The sequence below is a fragment of the Dasypus novemcinctus genome, chromosome 17 (genome assembly GCF_030445035.2).
Source record: "Dasypus novemcinctus isolate mDasNov1 chromosome 17, mDasNov1.1.hap2, whole genome shotgun sequence".
Classification (NCBI taxonomy): domain Eukaryota; kingdom Metazoa; phylum Chordata; class Mammalia; order Cingulata; family Dasypodidae; genus Dasypus; species Dasypus novemcinctus.
This window is the reverse complement of record NC_080689.1, coordinates 7,174,742-7,187,768: the sequence shown is the minus strand read 5'-3', so window position 1 is coordinate 7,187,768 and position 13,027 is coordinate 7,174,742. Positions and strand designations below refer to the sequence as shown.

At 49.1% G+C, this 13,027-nt stretch overlaps 1 protein-coding gene across 3 annotated transcripts in view; it reads left to right on the top strand.

Annotated features, from left to right (window-relative positions):
• TBC1D8 (TBC1 domain family member 8) overlaps window positions 1-13,027 on the top strand; it is a 115,144-nt gene that overhangs the window by 71,270 nt on the left and 30,847 nt on the right. For all 3 annotated transcript variants that reach the window (XM_058278196.2, XM_058278197.2, XM_071208738.1), the window contains 3 exons: window positions 2,234-2,474; window positions 10,751-10,958; window positions 12,632-12,826. In XM_058278196.2, coding sequence (XP_058134179.1) covers window positions 2,234-2,474; window positions 10,751-10,958; window positions 12,632-12,826 — 644 coding nt within the window. The remainder of the gene's footprint in view (window positions 1-2,233; window positions 2,475-10,750; window positions 10,959-12,631; window positions 12,827-13,027) is intronic.

Here is a 13,027-nt window from a genome sequence, read left to right as displayed (position 1 = left end):
ACCTGGGGCTGCGAGTGGAGCACGTCTTTAGTCTTTACGGGGGACCCGAAGCTCTGCCATCTGTATGTGTTTTTGTGAACCGCTTCTCAAAATTGATCCCCATCTCTACTCCCCTTCCCCCCACTGAGGCCCATGTGGAAACTCCCGTGTATCCTTCCAAACCCAGTTCAGGTTCTAGCACCTCCAGGAATCTTTCCCTGGCTCCCGTCTAATGTGTACCGTATTTGTGTGTCTATTTGGGGTCACATCAGATCAGTGGTAATTGATTTGTTTACAAGTCTGTTCTCCGTATTTGAATTGGCTTCGGAAGTGCTGGGCTCTTCACAAAGTAGACACTTCATAATTGAATGTTGGCAGTGTGGATGGGGTATGCGCATATGTGTGTAAGAGGTTTTTGTGAAAATAATTAGAAGTAGCTGGGAAAGCTGATTCTCGAGCCTGATGTCAAAATGGGGCCTTTAAAGATGTATTGGAGACTTCAATACATAGATATATTTTATTACAGAAAAGTGGAAGGAAAGAGTAATACAAGCACCTAATCATCCCCTACTTTATTTGAAGAGGAAAATGAACTTTTTTTTGTTTCTCTCCCCTTCCCCCCAGTTGTCTGTTCTCTGTGTCCATTTGCTGCGTGTTCTTTTGTTATCAGCAGCATGGGAATCTAATCTGTGTTTCTTTTTGTTGCATCATCTTGCTGTGTCAGCTCTCTGTGTGTGCGGCGCCATTCCTGGGCAGGCTGCACTTTCTTTCGTGCTGGGCGGCTCTCCTTACGGGGCACACTCCTTGCATGTGGGGGCACCCCTGCGTGGCACGGCACTCCTTGCGTGCAACAGCACTGTGCGTGGGCCAGCTCCACACAGTCAAGGAGGCCCAGGGTTTGAACCGCAGACCTCCCATGTGGTAGACGGACACCCTATCCACCGGGCCAAGTCCGCTTCCCGAAAATGAACTCTTTTGCATCACTTCTCAGTTGTTGTCACTAAACCTAAACCTGTTAGCATGAAAAAAAGTGTGGAAAAAATTAATGATTCCTAGTGTTGGATAGCTTTTATCATCTTAAATTGTTATGTCTCTGATAAAAATAGCCAGTCAAATGTAAGGCTTCATGTTTTCTGTGATTAACACCTTAGTACTGCTGTATTGGAAACATTTCTGGAGAAAAGAACACTTGTTTTTAAAATGCACTGTTTGTGTCATATTACCTTGAAGAGTTTCATAAAAACTACGTGTTCTGTTTTCTAAGACTCTTTTGTAACAACTGTTATTTGATACAGTCTAAATGCTAAGCCCATTTCTCTCAACCAAATGGTGAATAATCTCTTTTGTTCCCTTTTTTTCCTTAGCTATTTATTTTTTTGCCCCCCTTACCCTCCCCCTCCCCTGCCCTGCTTTTTTTTTGCTGTCTGTGTCCATTCGCTGTATGATCTTCTGTATCTATTTCTCTTTTGTCTTCTCTTCTCATTTCTTCTCCTCTAGGATTCACTGGGATTCGATCCTGGGGACCTCTGATGTGGAGAGAGGTTCCCTGTCACCTGCTCCACCTCAGTTCCTGGTTTCTTCTGCACTTCACCTTGACTCTCCTCTTTGTCTCTCTTTAGTTGTGTGTCATCATCTTGCTGTGTGACTCACTTGCGTGGACACTTGCTTGCCATGTGGGCACTCAGCTCGCTGCGTGGGCATTCAGCTTGCAGGCACTGGCCTGCCACACGGGCACTGGCTCACCATGAGGGCACTCATGCGGGCCCTCGGCTCACTGCACAGGCACTGGCTCGCCGCGCAGGCACTCTTTTCTTTTTCACCAGGAGGCCCCAGGGATTGAACCCAGGTCCTCCCATATGGTAGGCGGAAGCCCTATTGCTTGAACCATATCCACTTCCCTTAGCTCTTATATCATGAATGCTGCTTTTGAAACCAGAATTTATGTGGATTGAAAAACATTTGCATAATAGTTTAAGTTTAAATATTCTTGCAATCGTTTATGCCTTAACTTGCTATTTAGACTGATGTTCCCTATAAACGTGTAGTAGCCAGCAACTCGGAAAGTTGTGCTTAATTTTTAAAACTAAAATCCTTAGAGAACAAGCTGTGTTTTAGCAGACAACTGCCAAGCAATTCCTGTGCTTCCCATCCTGCATTTTGGTTTAAGGAAAGCCTTAGACACTTGTTAGAGGATGCACTCAAGTTTGGTTCAAATTTCAGAGTCAAATACGCATTTGCCTTTCTTCTCTTACAGTTAAGCTTGTAGTCCCTTGGGTTGATATCCAGAAGTTAGAAAGAACGTCCAACGTCTTCCTGACGGATACCATCCGAATCACCACGCAAAACAAGGAGCGCGACTTCTCCATGTTCCTGAACCTTGAGGAGGTCTTCAAGATAATGGAGCAGCTGGCGGACGTGACGCTCCGCAGGCTGCTGGATAACGAGGGCTTTGACCTTGATCCAGACCTACAGGAGCCAAGCCAGATCACCAAGAGGTAGGAGTTTCAATTGCAAGGTGTTCCTGCCTGCCCAGGGGCTTGAGGTTTAGGTTCTGCCTTCATTGGCATGTGCTTTGTTAGCTTTAGTGATGCTAGGTTTAAATTTTCCCCATGGCATAATCCAAAATTTTCTACTTAGTCTCGATAAAGATATAATAATTGGAAATGTTATTACTCATTCCCCTTATAGAGCTGACTTTGATTTCTGCATCCAATCCCTCTTTTTTCTGATTTTATTTAGAATTGATTTTCATAAAATAACCTGCAGAAAATGGAATTTAGGTAGCCCCATATGGAAATCTGGAAAGCAGCTGCTTTACTAGGGAACATGAAGACATTTTGTATTTTCAGATTAAATTACTTTGTAGAAAAAGTTTTCAGGAGAGCTAGACTTACTTTGGTTACCAAGCTGACATCTGAAACATGCCCTACTAACAGTGTCGGTCAATATTCTTTGTAACTTTTTGTGTGCCCCAGATTGATCCTAGGCATGGGGCCTTGGAAAATATGAGGTGGCTACTTGAATTGTCACTCTAAGGAAGGAAAGTTCAGCTTTCTTGTCTGAAGTTTAGCTGGGTGTTGGAAGCACGATCGTGATCTGGCCTTGTGGTTCATCACTGGTAGCCTGGGAGCTGTGGAGCTGGCGCAGAGGTGAACTGTTACAAAGGTCTCCTTTGAAAACTAGTTGCGGACAGTCTGCGACCCTGGCTGGATGGTTTTAGATGAAATAGCAGTGGGCGTTTTTGTTAATTACCATATTTCTACTCACTCTTAAAAATTATACTATTTGTCTGTTTTAAGTTCCTCCTACTGCCTTATTTTTTATTGAACTTTCTTGAAAATAACCCAAAAAGATGACAAAAACATCACCAGAGATATATGCATTTGCTCATGAGACAGTATAGTGTTACAGGGTTAGAGGTTTTTGTGTGGCCATCAGTAATATTTCTGAGTTTCAGTTTCTTACATGTAGGTTGGAAGACTGCTGCTCAGTTCTTTTGGATGCTTCTTAGTATTCAGAAACTGTGCAGGAAGGGTCTTTTCAAAAAATCATCTCTTATTCTTTAAACATGTGTATTATTTTCTTTGTCTTCTCTGTGAACTTCTGGGGAAATGTGTCTTTCAAATCGGTGGTTCCCGAATGGTAGCGTGGTTAGAGGTGTCATGTATTTAAAAAGAATTAAAGACCCTGCTGTGTGCATAAATTCCAAACCAGTCACGTATAGTCACAGATAAGGCAAGTTAACAAATACTCTGATTTTTAAAAAATTCCAGAGAACTTCCAATGATTTTGTGTCTCCTTGGTAATCCGACAGTTCTCTGCTCATGGCTCTTCTTTGGAAGGGGATGCTTGGGTGCAGTCTGTGAGTCTTCTCACTTCCAATCCGGCCACATCTGTGTCCCTCTCAGTGCCAGGCTAACCACCATGTTGTCTGGCTCAATCTTAGGGGGGCATCTGCTCTTTTTCTTTTTTTCAATTAAAAAAATTTTTGGAGTCACACTCTTCTTTAGAAGTACCCTCTGAGAACATAGGGAGAAAATGTATCCTACAAAATAGTTTTCCAGTAATTTCATCGTTCATTGAGGACTGCACTGAAGGTAAGAAGTTTTGATTAAGGTCCAGTATGGAAATCAGGCATGTGTTTTTCTGGAAACTGTTGAATTATACAGACTTGATCTGTTCCAGCTATAAAACGAAACCTCCCCAGTATGTGCCGGTGTCCACCTTGTCCTGTGCCCCGTACACCCCTCCAGGTAGTGGTCCCCTGCTTCATTTACCAGCCTCCATCCTTTGATGTCAGAGCAGCTCTGAGGGCAGAGTCTTTGCACACACAAGGACCACGCACCTGTGCCTCTTCTCCCTCCAGAGGTCCCTGCCAGCATTAAATCTGAACACGGACAGCTGAGTAAAAGGCAATGCCTTGGGCTTCGAGGACTAGCACCTGCTTTAAAAAGGCAAACAACCCAGGATGGGGAGCCCTACTCTTCCATATTCAGGTATCTCTGCAGTAGTTTGGAGCCTTTAGTGCAGCTTTTAAAAATCTGTTAAAAAGGGAAAAGCCACAGATCCAGAGCATTGAAGAAGCAAGTCTCAGTTGTTTGAGTGGATCACGGGCTCGTGTACGCGTTCACCTCCTTAGCTGTGTGCACACGCGTGTGTGCATGGCAGCCACACTGCTTTAGGCTTGGGAGACGCCGTCAACCTCGTGGGTGCTGGGATCTCAAGAAACTCCACCCACGTTCCTTGGGTCTGCTCAGCCTTCGCTGCTGGATGTGACGTTTTTGGTTTTGGACAGAAATGAGGAAAGATGAGGAAGACACTTCTGGTTAAAATCAGCTATTTTGGAAGTAAAGTCATCAGCGTTGGCCGTCGCCATTTGTGTTAGAATTCACGTGGGTTCTACAAGCTGCTCCCTCTCTGCTTGCCACACTGGGGACCGTCGGAAAGGAGAGGAGAGACCTGCAGGCCAGCTGGCAGGGCCGGGGCCGGCCGAGCTGGGCTCCTCAGCGCTGCCCCAGGCGCTGCGCTTGGATGTCTCCCTCCAACGTGTAGGCACGCTCGTTCTCACCTGGGATCTTCTGTCCTGGACACACAGGCGTGTGCCTATACACAGGTAATGACTCAGGAAACCTGAAATCCCACCAAGGTCAGGAAAAAGCGTCTTCGTGCCGAGGGCAGAGTCGGAAGGACCGAGTGTGCAGGCTCCTGCTGCTCCGACTCCACTTGCTTCCCAGGGCCTGGGGTCTGGAGCACCGCCAGCGGGCCGGTGGCTGGTGGTCTTATGTAAGGCCTGCTCTGCCCATGCCCTGGGATCTCGTGGCACAGAAGGAGCACTTCCCTGGGAGCAGGAGCTAGATCAGTGCGTTGTTTCCACAAGAGCTGGGCCGGAGGTGCCAGAGCCAGAAGGACCTGGGAGGTCATCTAGGCCGGCCCTCTTGCTCTGCCGATGAGGACAAAGAGGACGACACCTGGGCTAGATATGGGGGTCCAGCAGGAGGCCGAGCGGCTGCGGTCAGGGCTTCCCAGAGGGGCACAGGGAGGGAGGTTTTAAGGGCGTGCGCCTTGGGAAGCGGATTTGGCTCACCTGATGGAGCATCCACCTACCACCTGGGAGGTCCAGGGTTCAAACCCAGGGCCTCCTGACCTGTGTGGTGAGCTGGCCCATGCACAGTGCTGATGTGCGCAAGGAATGCCATGCCACGTAGGGTTGTACCCTGCATAGGGGAGCCCCACGTGTAAGGAGTGTGCCCCATAAGGAGAGCCACCCAGCACAAAAGAATGGTGCCGCACACACGGAGAGCTGACACAACAAGATGACACAACAAAAAGAAACACAGATTCCTGGTGCCGCTGATAAGGATAGAAGTGATCACAGAAGAACACACAGCGAGTGGACACAGAGAGCAGACAACCGGGGGGGGGGGGATAAATAAAAATATAAATCTTAAAAAAAAAAAAAAAAAATGAAAAAATAAAGGGAGTGGTCCTGAAATTCTCAGCCAGAAAGTGTCTATCCTGAAGTTAGGGATGGTGGGGTGACAGCTTCTTTTTGCGGTAGGGGGCTGGTAGGCATGGCTCAGCCCAAGGCCTGCCGCGTGCTCCCCACGCACTGCTGAGTGGGAACCTTGTCCTTCCATTTCCTTGCAGCTCCTTGGAGAGTCGTGGAGGAAAGTTCTGTGGAGACCCCATTTGAGAAATAAACGGCTTTGTGTGCAGACTTGGGCTCTGCAGAAAAGCATCTGCCTCTGGCTTTGACTTGTTTCTAGATTGCTAATTCTTGGCATTTTCCAGAGTTCGCATGCATCGGGTCTGTGGGTGGGCATGTAACTTACAGCCACTAGAATTCTGTTTTCTTGCTTTCTGGGGAAAGCTGGCAGCAGGGAACCGAGTCTGTGTGCCTTGCTCCAGGAGGGCACAGAGTAGCGCAGAGGACCTGCCCGGCCTGGCACAGAGCTCGAGTTTGGGCGGCATTTGGCTTCTGAAAACCTGACATGTAATAGGCTGGCATGTGTGCAAGGATGGTAGGCAGAGGTGGGCAGTGCCCCACAGGAGCCTTTGCAAAAGCATTCTGAAGTTGATGGGAAAGAAAGAGGAAAACCTGTTCATGATGATTCTCTACCTATTCTAGGAAAGAGAAATCTACTGTGGGGTTTGCAGAGATGGAAAAGAATGACCTACCCTTATGTTCCTTAGGGATTACACCTGAAATTTAAAAATGTTTGCATTTGGTCTGGAATTTTCTGTGTGCTCATCATGCATAGTTGCACCTGCTTATTTTGGGGTCAGCAACATGCCATGTTCTGATCAACCCACACTTATTCTCTGTGGAATTGCAGAGTCATGAAAAGGACTCTGATTTTGGCCATCGCTTTCCCCGGAGCAGGTGCCGGGGCCCGGCCACCAGCAGTGTGGGACATGGGTCGTGAGCACGGTGGAGGCTTCGGGCTCTTTCAGGACCTCCTCAAGGGCGTCCTGCAGGCTGGCCATCAGCTCCCACTCCCTGAGTGCTAGCTCATGTTTGATGTCCCTTGGCCTTCTCTGCAGAAGGAAAGTGGAGGCATCAGTGAGAACTGCAGTGCCGCAGCTCAAGGCCTGAAAGGCACGTTGAGGCGGATGGGCTTTACTTCAGACGCGGTTCAGAAGAAGGAGTTGGGGTAGTTCACGTCCGGACCCCCAGCTGCTTCAGACCAGGCCTGCAGGATCGGGAGGGGTCACCTCCGGGGTTCCATTCAGGGCTCGTGTCTCATCTCTGGAGTCAGTGTGGCTTCGTCTTTGTTATGATGGAGCTCTAAATACCATGTGCATACCACAGGGTTAAGAGTGCAGTGGGAATGGAACTTTCTAGGAGGGAGGAAGGAAGATACACTCAGCGTGGAGGAAAGCCCCTCCTGCTGCTTTCTTTTTTATAACTTGAGGTTTCTGGTCTTTGGCGACTGAATGTGCAGGAGACAGACTTCTACCCTGGAAAAGAGAACAGCCCAGGGAGGAGGATGGCGGCTTTGTGTAAAAATACCAGGGCTGCTCAGAGCCCACAGGAAAGCTGGTTGACCTGAGTTCACTGGCGGGGGTAGCAGATGAATGTGGAAACGAAACTGTTTTTAATCTCCCTCAGCCAACAGAACACCTTCTTATATTAGAGCGATGGGGTGCAAGATAAAAATAAGTCCTTTCACCTTCCCGGTGCTGATTCGAGCTTCTTACCATGTTCAACTTGGCTTCAGTCATCTCCTAAAGAGAGAGGCAAGTCTCTCCGGGAAAGGAAAGGAAGCAGGTGAATTCAGTGGCGATTGGAACCTTACGTGTAAGATACGGACAGGTGATAAGTGATGGTTTTACTTTCACCAGAACAACGTGGCAGCCAGCTTTGGGGACAAGGCTATAAGCTGTCCAGAGTGCAAACGCCTTGGACATAGGTCAGCTCTCAGAGATCTAGGTGTCATCTTGAGGGACTGTGCCTTCCGTTCTCGTAGGCTGTGATCTTCTGGAGCGTTCGCGGTGCTTTCCCATGTCCTCCCGGCTCCTCTGGGAGACACTCTGGCCACTTGGTAAGCAGGAGTCCATGTTGAGTGAGGCGTCTGCAGACAGCAGCATTCGCCCATGCCTGGAACCGTGATGATCCGTGAAATAGGAATAATTTCTCTCTGTGCCCAGAGTACTTCCTGGGCTTGGGTGTATTTTCTCTTTGGGTGGGTTTGATATTAAGTTTGTCGGCTGTCCCGTTTCTGGATGATGTGTCCCTGGCAGACAGTCATGTGATGGTGTGGCAGGTTTGGAGCTCGTAGAAGGAGAACAGGGGCAGAAGGGGCATCTGGTAAGGTCGAATCGCGGGAGCTTCTGCAGCTAGGTTGGGTTTGAGACAATTACCCGTGCTGCAGCGTAGCCCAGAGTGTAAAGTTTAAGACTTGCCTTTATGTAATATTTTCAAGTTTTTCTTTCCCCCAAAAGAAAATAGTTTATTTTAAAAAGATATGTGCTTATGGAGACTATTTGAACAAAATAAAAGCAGAAAGTAGGAATCCCACTACTGAGAGCCACTGTTAACACTTTAGAGAAAGTCCTTTCTCCTGGTACTTTCTGCAAATTTTAAATAACGAGATCATATTGTACATGCTACTTCTAATCTCATTTTTCTCTTTAAAAATATTGTAGACATTATTTGATATTCACAAAAACACCTTGAAGCAGAAAGGACAGGTATTATTTCCATCTTATAAATGTCAAATTGGAATGCAGGGACATCTCCTCCAGGGTCACATGGCTAATGAGAAAGCCAAGAGTTCATATTTATGATATTAGGCAATGTGCTGATTCTATCATCTAAATGTTTTTAGAAAGCCTTGTTTAGGGAAACAGATGTGGCTCAACCCATTGGGCTCCCGTCTACCATATCCAGGGTTCGATGCTCAGGGCCTCCTGGTGAGGGCAAGCTGGCCCACGTGGAGAGCCGGCCCACGTAGGAATGCTGCCCCACACAGGAGTGCCAACTGACTCGGAGAGCTGGTGCAGCAAGACGACGCAACAAGAGACACAGAGGAGAGAAAATAAGAAGACGTAGCAGAACAGGGAGCTGAGGTGGTGCAAAAGAGTAATCGCCTCTCTTCCACTCCGGAAGGCCCCAGGATCGGTTCCTGGAGCTGCCTAATGAGAATACAAGCAGACACAGAAGAACACACAGTGAATGGACAGAGAGAGCAGACAATGGGAAACAGGGGAGGGGGGAAATAAAAATCTTAAAAAGCCTTGTTTAATATACCTGATATTTTTGGAATTTCTCCTCTACTGGAGTTTTGGGTTATGACACATTCACCTGCATTTTCAGATCTGTGATTTGGCTGCTTTCTTGCTTTACCAATCAGGGTATGGGGGTCCCTGGGGTGGGGATCCCATCTCAGCACCCTTCTCTGTGGTCAGCACTGATGTGGTGCTGAGCGGGCTTCTCTCCGTGATACTTACTTGGATTGTCTTTTTTTAAAGGATTATATTAGCTAATGTTCATTGTTTATGCCAGGCACAGATCTAAATGGTATTTTAGGCAGCTTTATTGAGGTGTAATTCACACCATGCAGTTCATGCAAAGCGCACCAGTCAGTGGTTTTTGGTAAATTCACAGTTGTACAGCCGTTATCCCACAGGGAAGTCCTGTACCGGGAGCCGTCCCTTTGCATTTCCCCTTGTTTCTCCAGCCCCAGGCAGTCCCTAAGCTCTGTGGACGTACCCGTTCTGTACGTAAAAGTGGACTCATACGGTGCGTGGCCCTCCATAGCTGGCTTCTTTCACGCGACACAATGTCTTCGGGTCCCTTCACGTTGTAGCCCGCCTCGGCCCCTCGTTTCTTTCTATGGCCAAGTAGGCTTACGTTGTATGGCTCGACCGCGTTCTGCCTGTCCCCTCGTCGGCAGGCGGTGTGTGGGTTGTCTCCACTTTTTGGCTCCTATGAATGATCCTGCTGTGACGTCCGTGCCCAGGTTTTTGTGTGGATGTGCGTTTTCATTTCTCGCAGATAGAGTGGGATTGCTGGGTCACGTGGTCTGCCAGGCCGTTTCCCAGAGTGGCTGCTCCATCTTACGTCGTCACCGGGAGGGTGCGGTTCTGCTTTCACCACGTCCTCGCCAGCACTTGTTATCGTCTGCCTGTTGGTGCTTGGATTCTTAAACAGTTGTTTTTGTTTTTGCTGAAATCAGAATTGTCTTTTTTAAAAAAAAATTTCTAACGAAGTATATCATTCATCCATGAACACACATAAACAGTAAGTGTATAATGAAGATTGCAAACTTACAAAATAAACATATGTAACATCACACAGGGCTCTCATACATCACCCCTCCACCAACTCTTTGCATTGATGTGAAACATTTGTTACAAACTTTGCAAGAGCATCGTCAAGGTATTTCTACCAACTATAGTCCTTATCTTACATTTGGTGTATTTTTTCCCCCAACCCATACTATTTTATTTTTTTTAATATATTTTTCTTACAGATACTGTGAACTTAAAACAGTTGTTTTTATGTCTGTTCCCAATGTGACCAGTCCGGGAAGGAATGCTTACTTTGGTCCATGAGAAGTTCATTAAATTAATTTTGTGCAGAGGCAACAGGTGCTGCCTGTTAGTCCTTGTTGCAGAGGTAGCCTGTGCTACTGTGGGGTGTGATGGGGTGTGCTCAGGAACCAGCGGGGCGCAGGGGTGTGAGGGCTTCCGGTGTTCTCCCTGGCAGTCCAGTGTGTCCCCTCGCTGCCCTGCCTCCTCTTCCTCTCTCTCCTTCCTTCCCCAGGGACCTCGAAGCCAGAGCCCAGAACGAGTTCTTCCGGGCCTTCTTCAGGTTGCCGCGGGAGGAGAAGCTGCACGCGGTGCTGGACTGCGCACTCTGGACGCCCTTCAGCCGCTGCCACACCGCCGGGCGGATGTTCACCTCGGACAGTTACATCTGCTTCGCCAGCAGGGAGGACGGCTGCTGTACCGTCGTGCTTCCACTCAGAGAGGTAGCCGCTGCCTCGCGCCTGCGGGGTTCCTCCCGGCCCCTGGCCTGCGCGTCCCGAAGCCGGCCTTGACCGCTGCCGTGGGCTCGCGCAGAGAGGAGACGGCAACGCAGCGCGGCCTTGCCCTCTAAACAGGGAGGTCTAGGTCCCCAAGCTCCCGAGGGAGCGCAGCTCGGCTTTGACCGTTGCCTGCTTGGCCGATGGCTTGTTCTACTGTTGCTACACAACCCGAATTTGCAGGGAACTGATTGGTGAAGTAGGGTACTTGACCTGCCAGGATTCTGATAAAACTGTTTTTAAAAAGTCCATGTCGGGCAGCTGGTGTAGCTCAGTGGTTGAGCACCTGCTTTGCACGTACTGAGTCTAAGGTTTAATCCCTGGTACCTCCTAAGAAAGAAAAAAAGTACATGTCTGACAGAGCTTTGCCAAAAGCTCCTAGGAATAAATCCCTCCACTTTCACCCACCAAAAGAGAAGAGAAAAAGGGCAACCTGAAAAAAAAATCACTGTTTAAAAATGAATGGCAAACTGCTTCCCTTTTATACCCTCTTGGAACCTTAGTTGAGAGTTAAAAATTGTTCAGAAAAACACATTTAAAATACGTTTGTGGGGAAGAAGTTCGTAAGAACAACAACAAAACCCAAAACAACAACAACCAAAAATAAGCACAGCAGGCGGATGTGCTGGCCCCAGCCACACCTTAGAGAGGGAGGGGCTCCTGTGGTCCCCCGCCCAGGTCACAGATCAGGGGCCCTGGGCACAGCCACACCCAGCCTGCGGCTGAGTCTGAGTCGGGCCAAGAGGCCCACTGGCCAGAGGGTCTGCCTGGAGCCTCAGCAGCTGGCTGGTGTCACCAACCCCAGGGGGGGGGGGCATGGGCAGAGGTGGAGGGTGGTTCTCCAGCAGTTTGGTGGAGCGCTCTGGAGGAGAAAACAAAAATTAAGCCATGAGCATGGCGCTGACAGTGTCCCTATCGGGGGACAGGGGTGCCAGCCTCTGCCGGGAGGTGAGCCTCAATCTGGCGCCTTCTGGGAGGGCTGTGGCACCTCTGCTGCCTTCAGGAGGGAGGAAGGAAGGGCGGGGTGTGAGGGCCAAGGGGCTGAGTGGCCCTTGACTGCCATGTTGGGTCTTTCCTACTATAAAATTCTGTCGTTCTCTTTTTTTGGACTGAGGGGCGACCTGAGTTTCCTTGCAGGTGGGAGAAGCCAAGTCCTTTGAGTTCAGGACATGGCTGGCTGGGAGTGTGCCCAGCAGCTCTGTTAAGCCTCGAGGCCACCATGCTCTTGCCACTGGTGACGTGCGTGTTGACCAGCACCATTCTTTGGAAAAACTCAGAACTCTTTCAGGGGAGCAGATGTAGCTCACAGGTAGTTGAGCACCTTCTTCCCATGAACGAGGTCCTGGGTTCATCTCCCAGCGCCTCCTGAAAAAACCAAAACCCAAACTCTTTGATATGCGTCATCTTTGACTGCTGGTCCTTACTCTGCAGTAGATCTTCATTTGACACATGACCCCACTGAATAGGTGAGCAGGAGGTCCAGTGGCTGCCTTCCTTGCTTTTGTGCTGTCGTGCCACTGTGTTTGGCCTTGTCGTTAGCCTGGGATTCCTTCTGGGTCTCTAACTCAGAGCCTTCTTCTCTCTCTGGCTGTGCCTCTGGGCGGGATTTCTGGAAACAGGTGGTGAGCATTGAGAAGATGGAGGACACGAGCCTGCTGCCCAGCCCCATCATCGTCAGCATCAGGAGCAAGATGGCCTTCCAGTTCATCGAGCTCAAGGACAGGGACGCCCTGGTGGAGCGGCTGCTCGTGAGGCTGAAGCAGGTCCACGCCAGCCACCCCGCGCGCTACGACACCTCGACAGACGAGGACGTGGTATGGGGCTTCAGCCACCGGGCGTAGACCGGAGGTCCCTTTCCTCACCACCCCTTAGGGCAGCGGTCTCCAAAGGGGGGTGCATGGAAAGATGACCCACCGGGGTAGGAGAAAAAGACATCACCAGTTACTGGGGCTGTGTGTCAGATGGCCTCTATTACTTCTGGTAAACTGGAGGCCCTGAGTGGGTGTTCCCAGGTT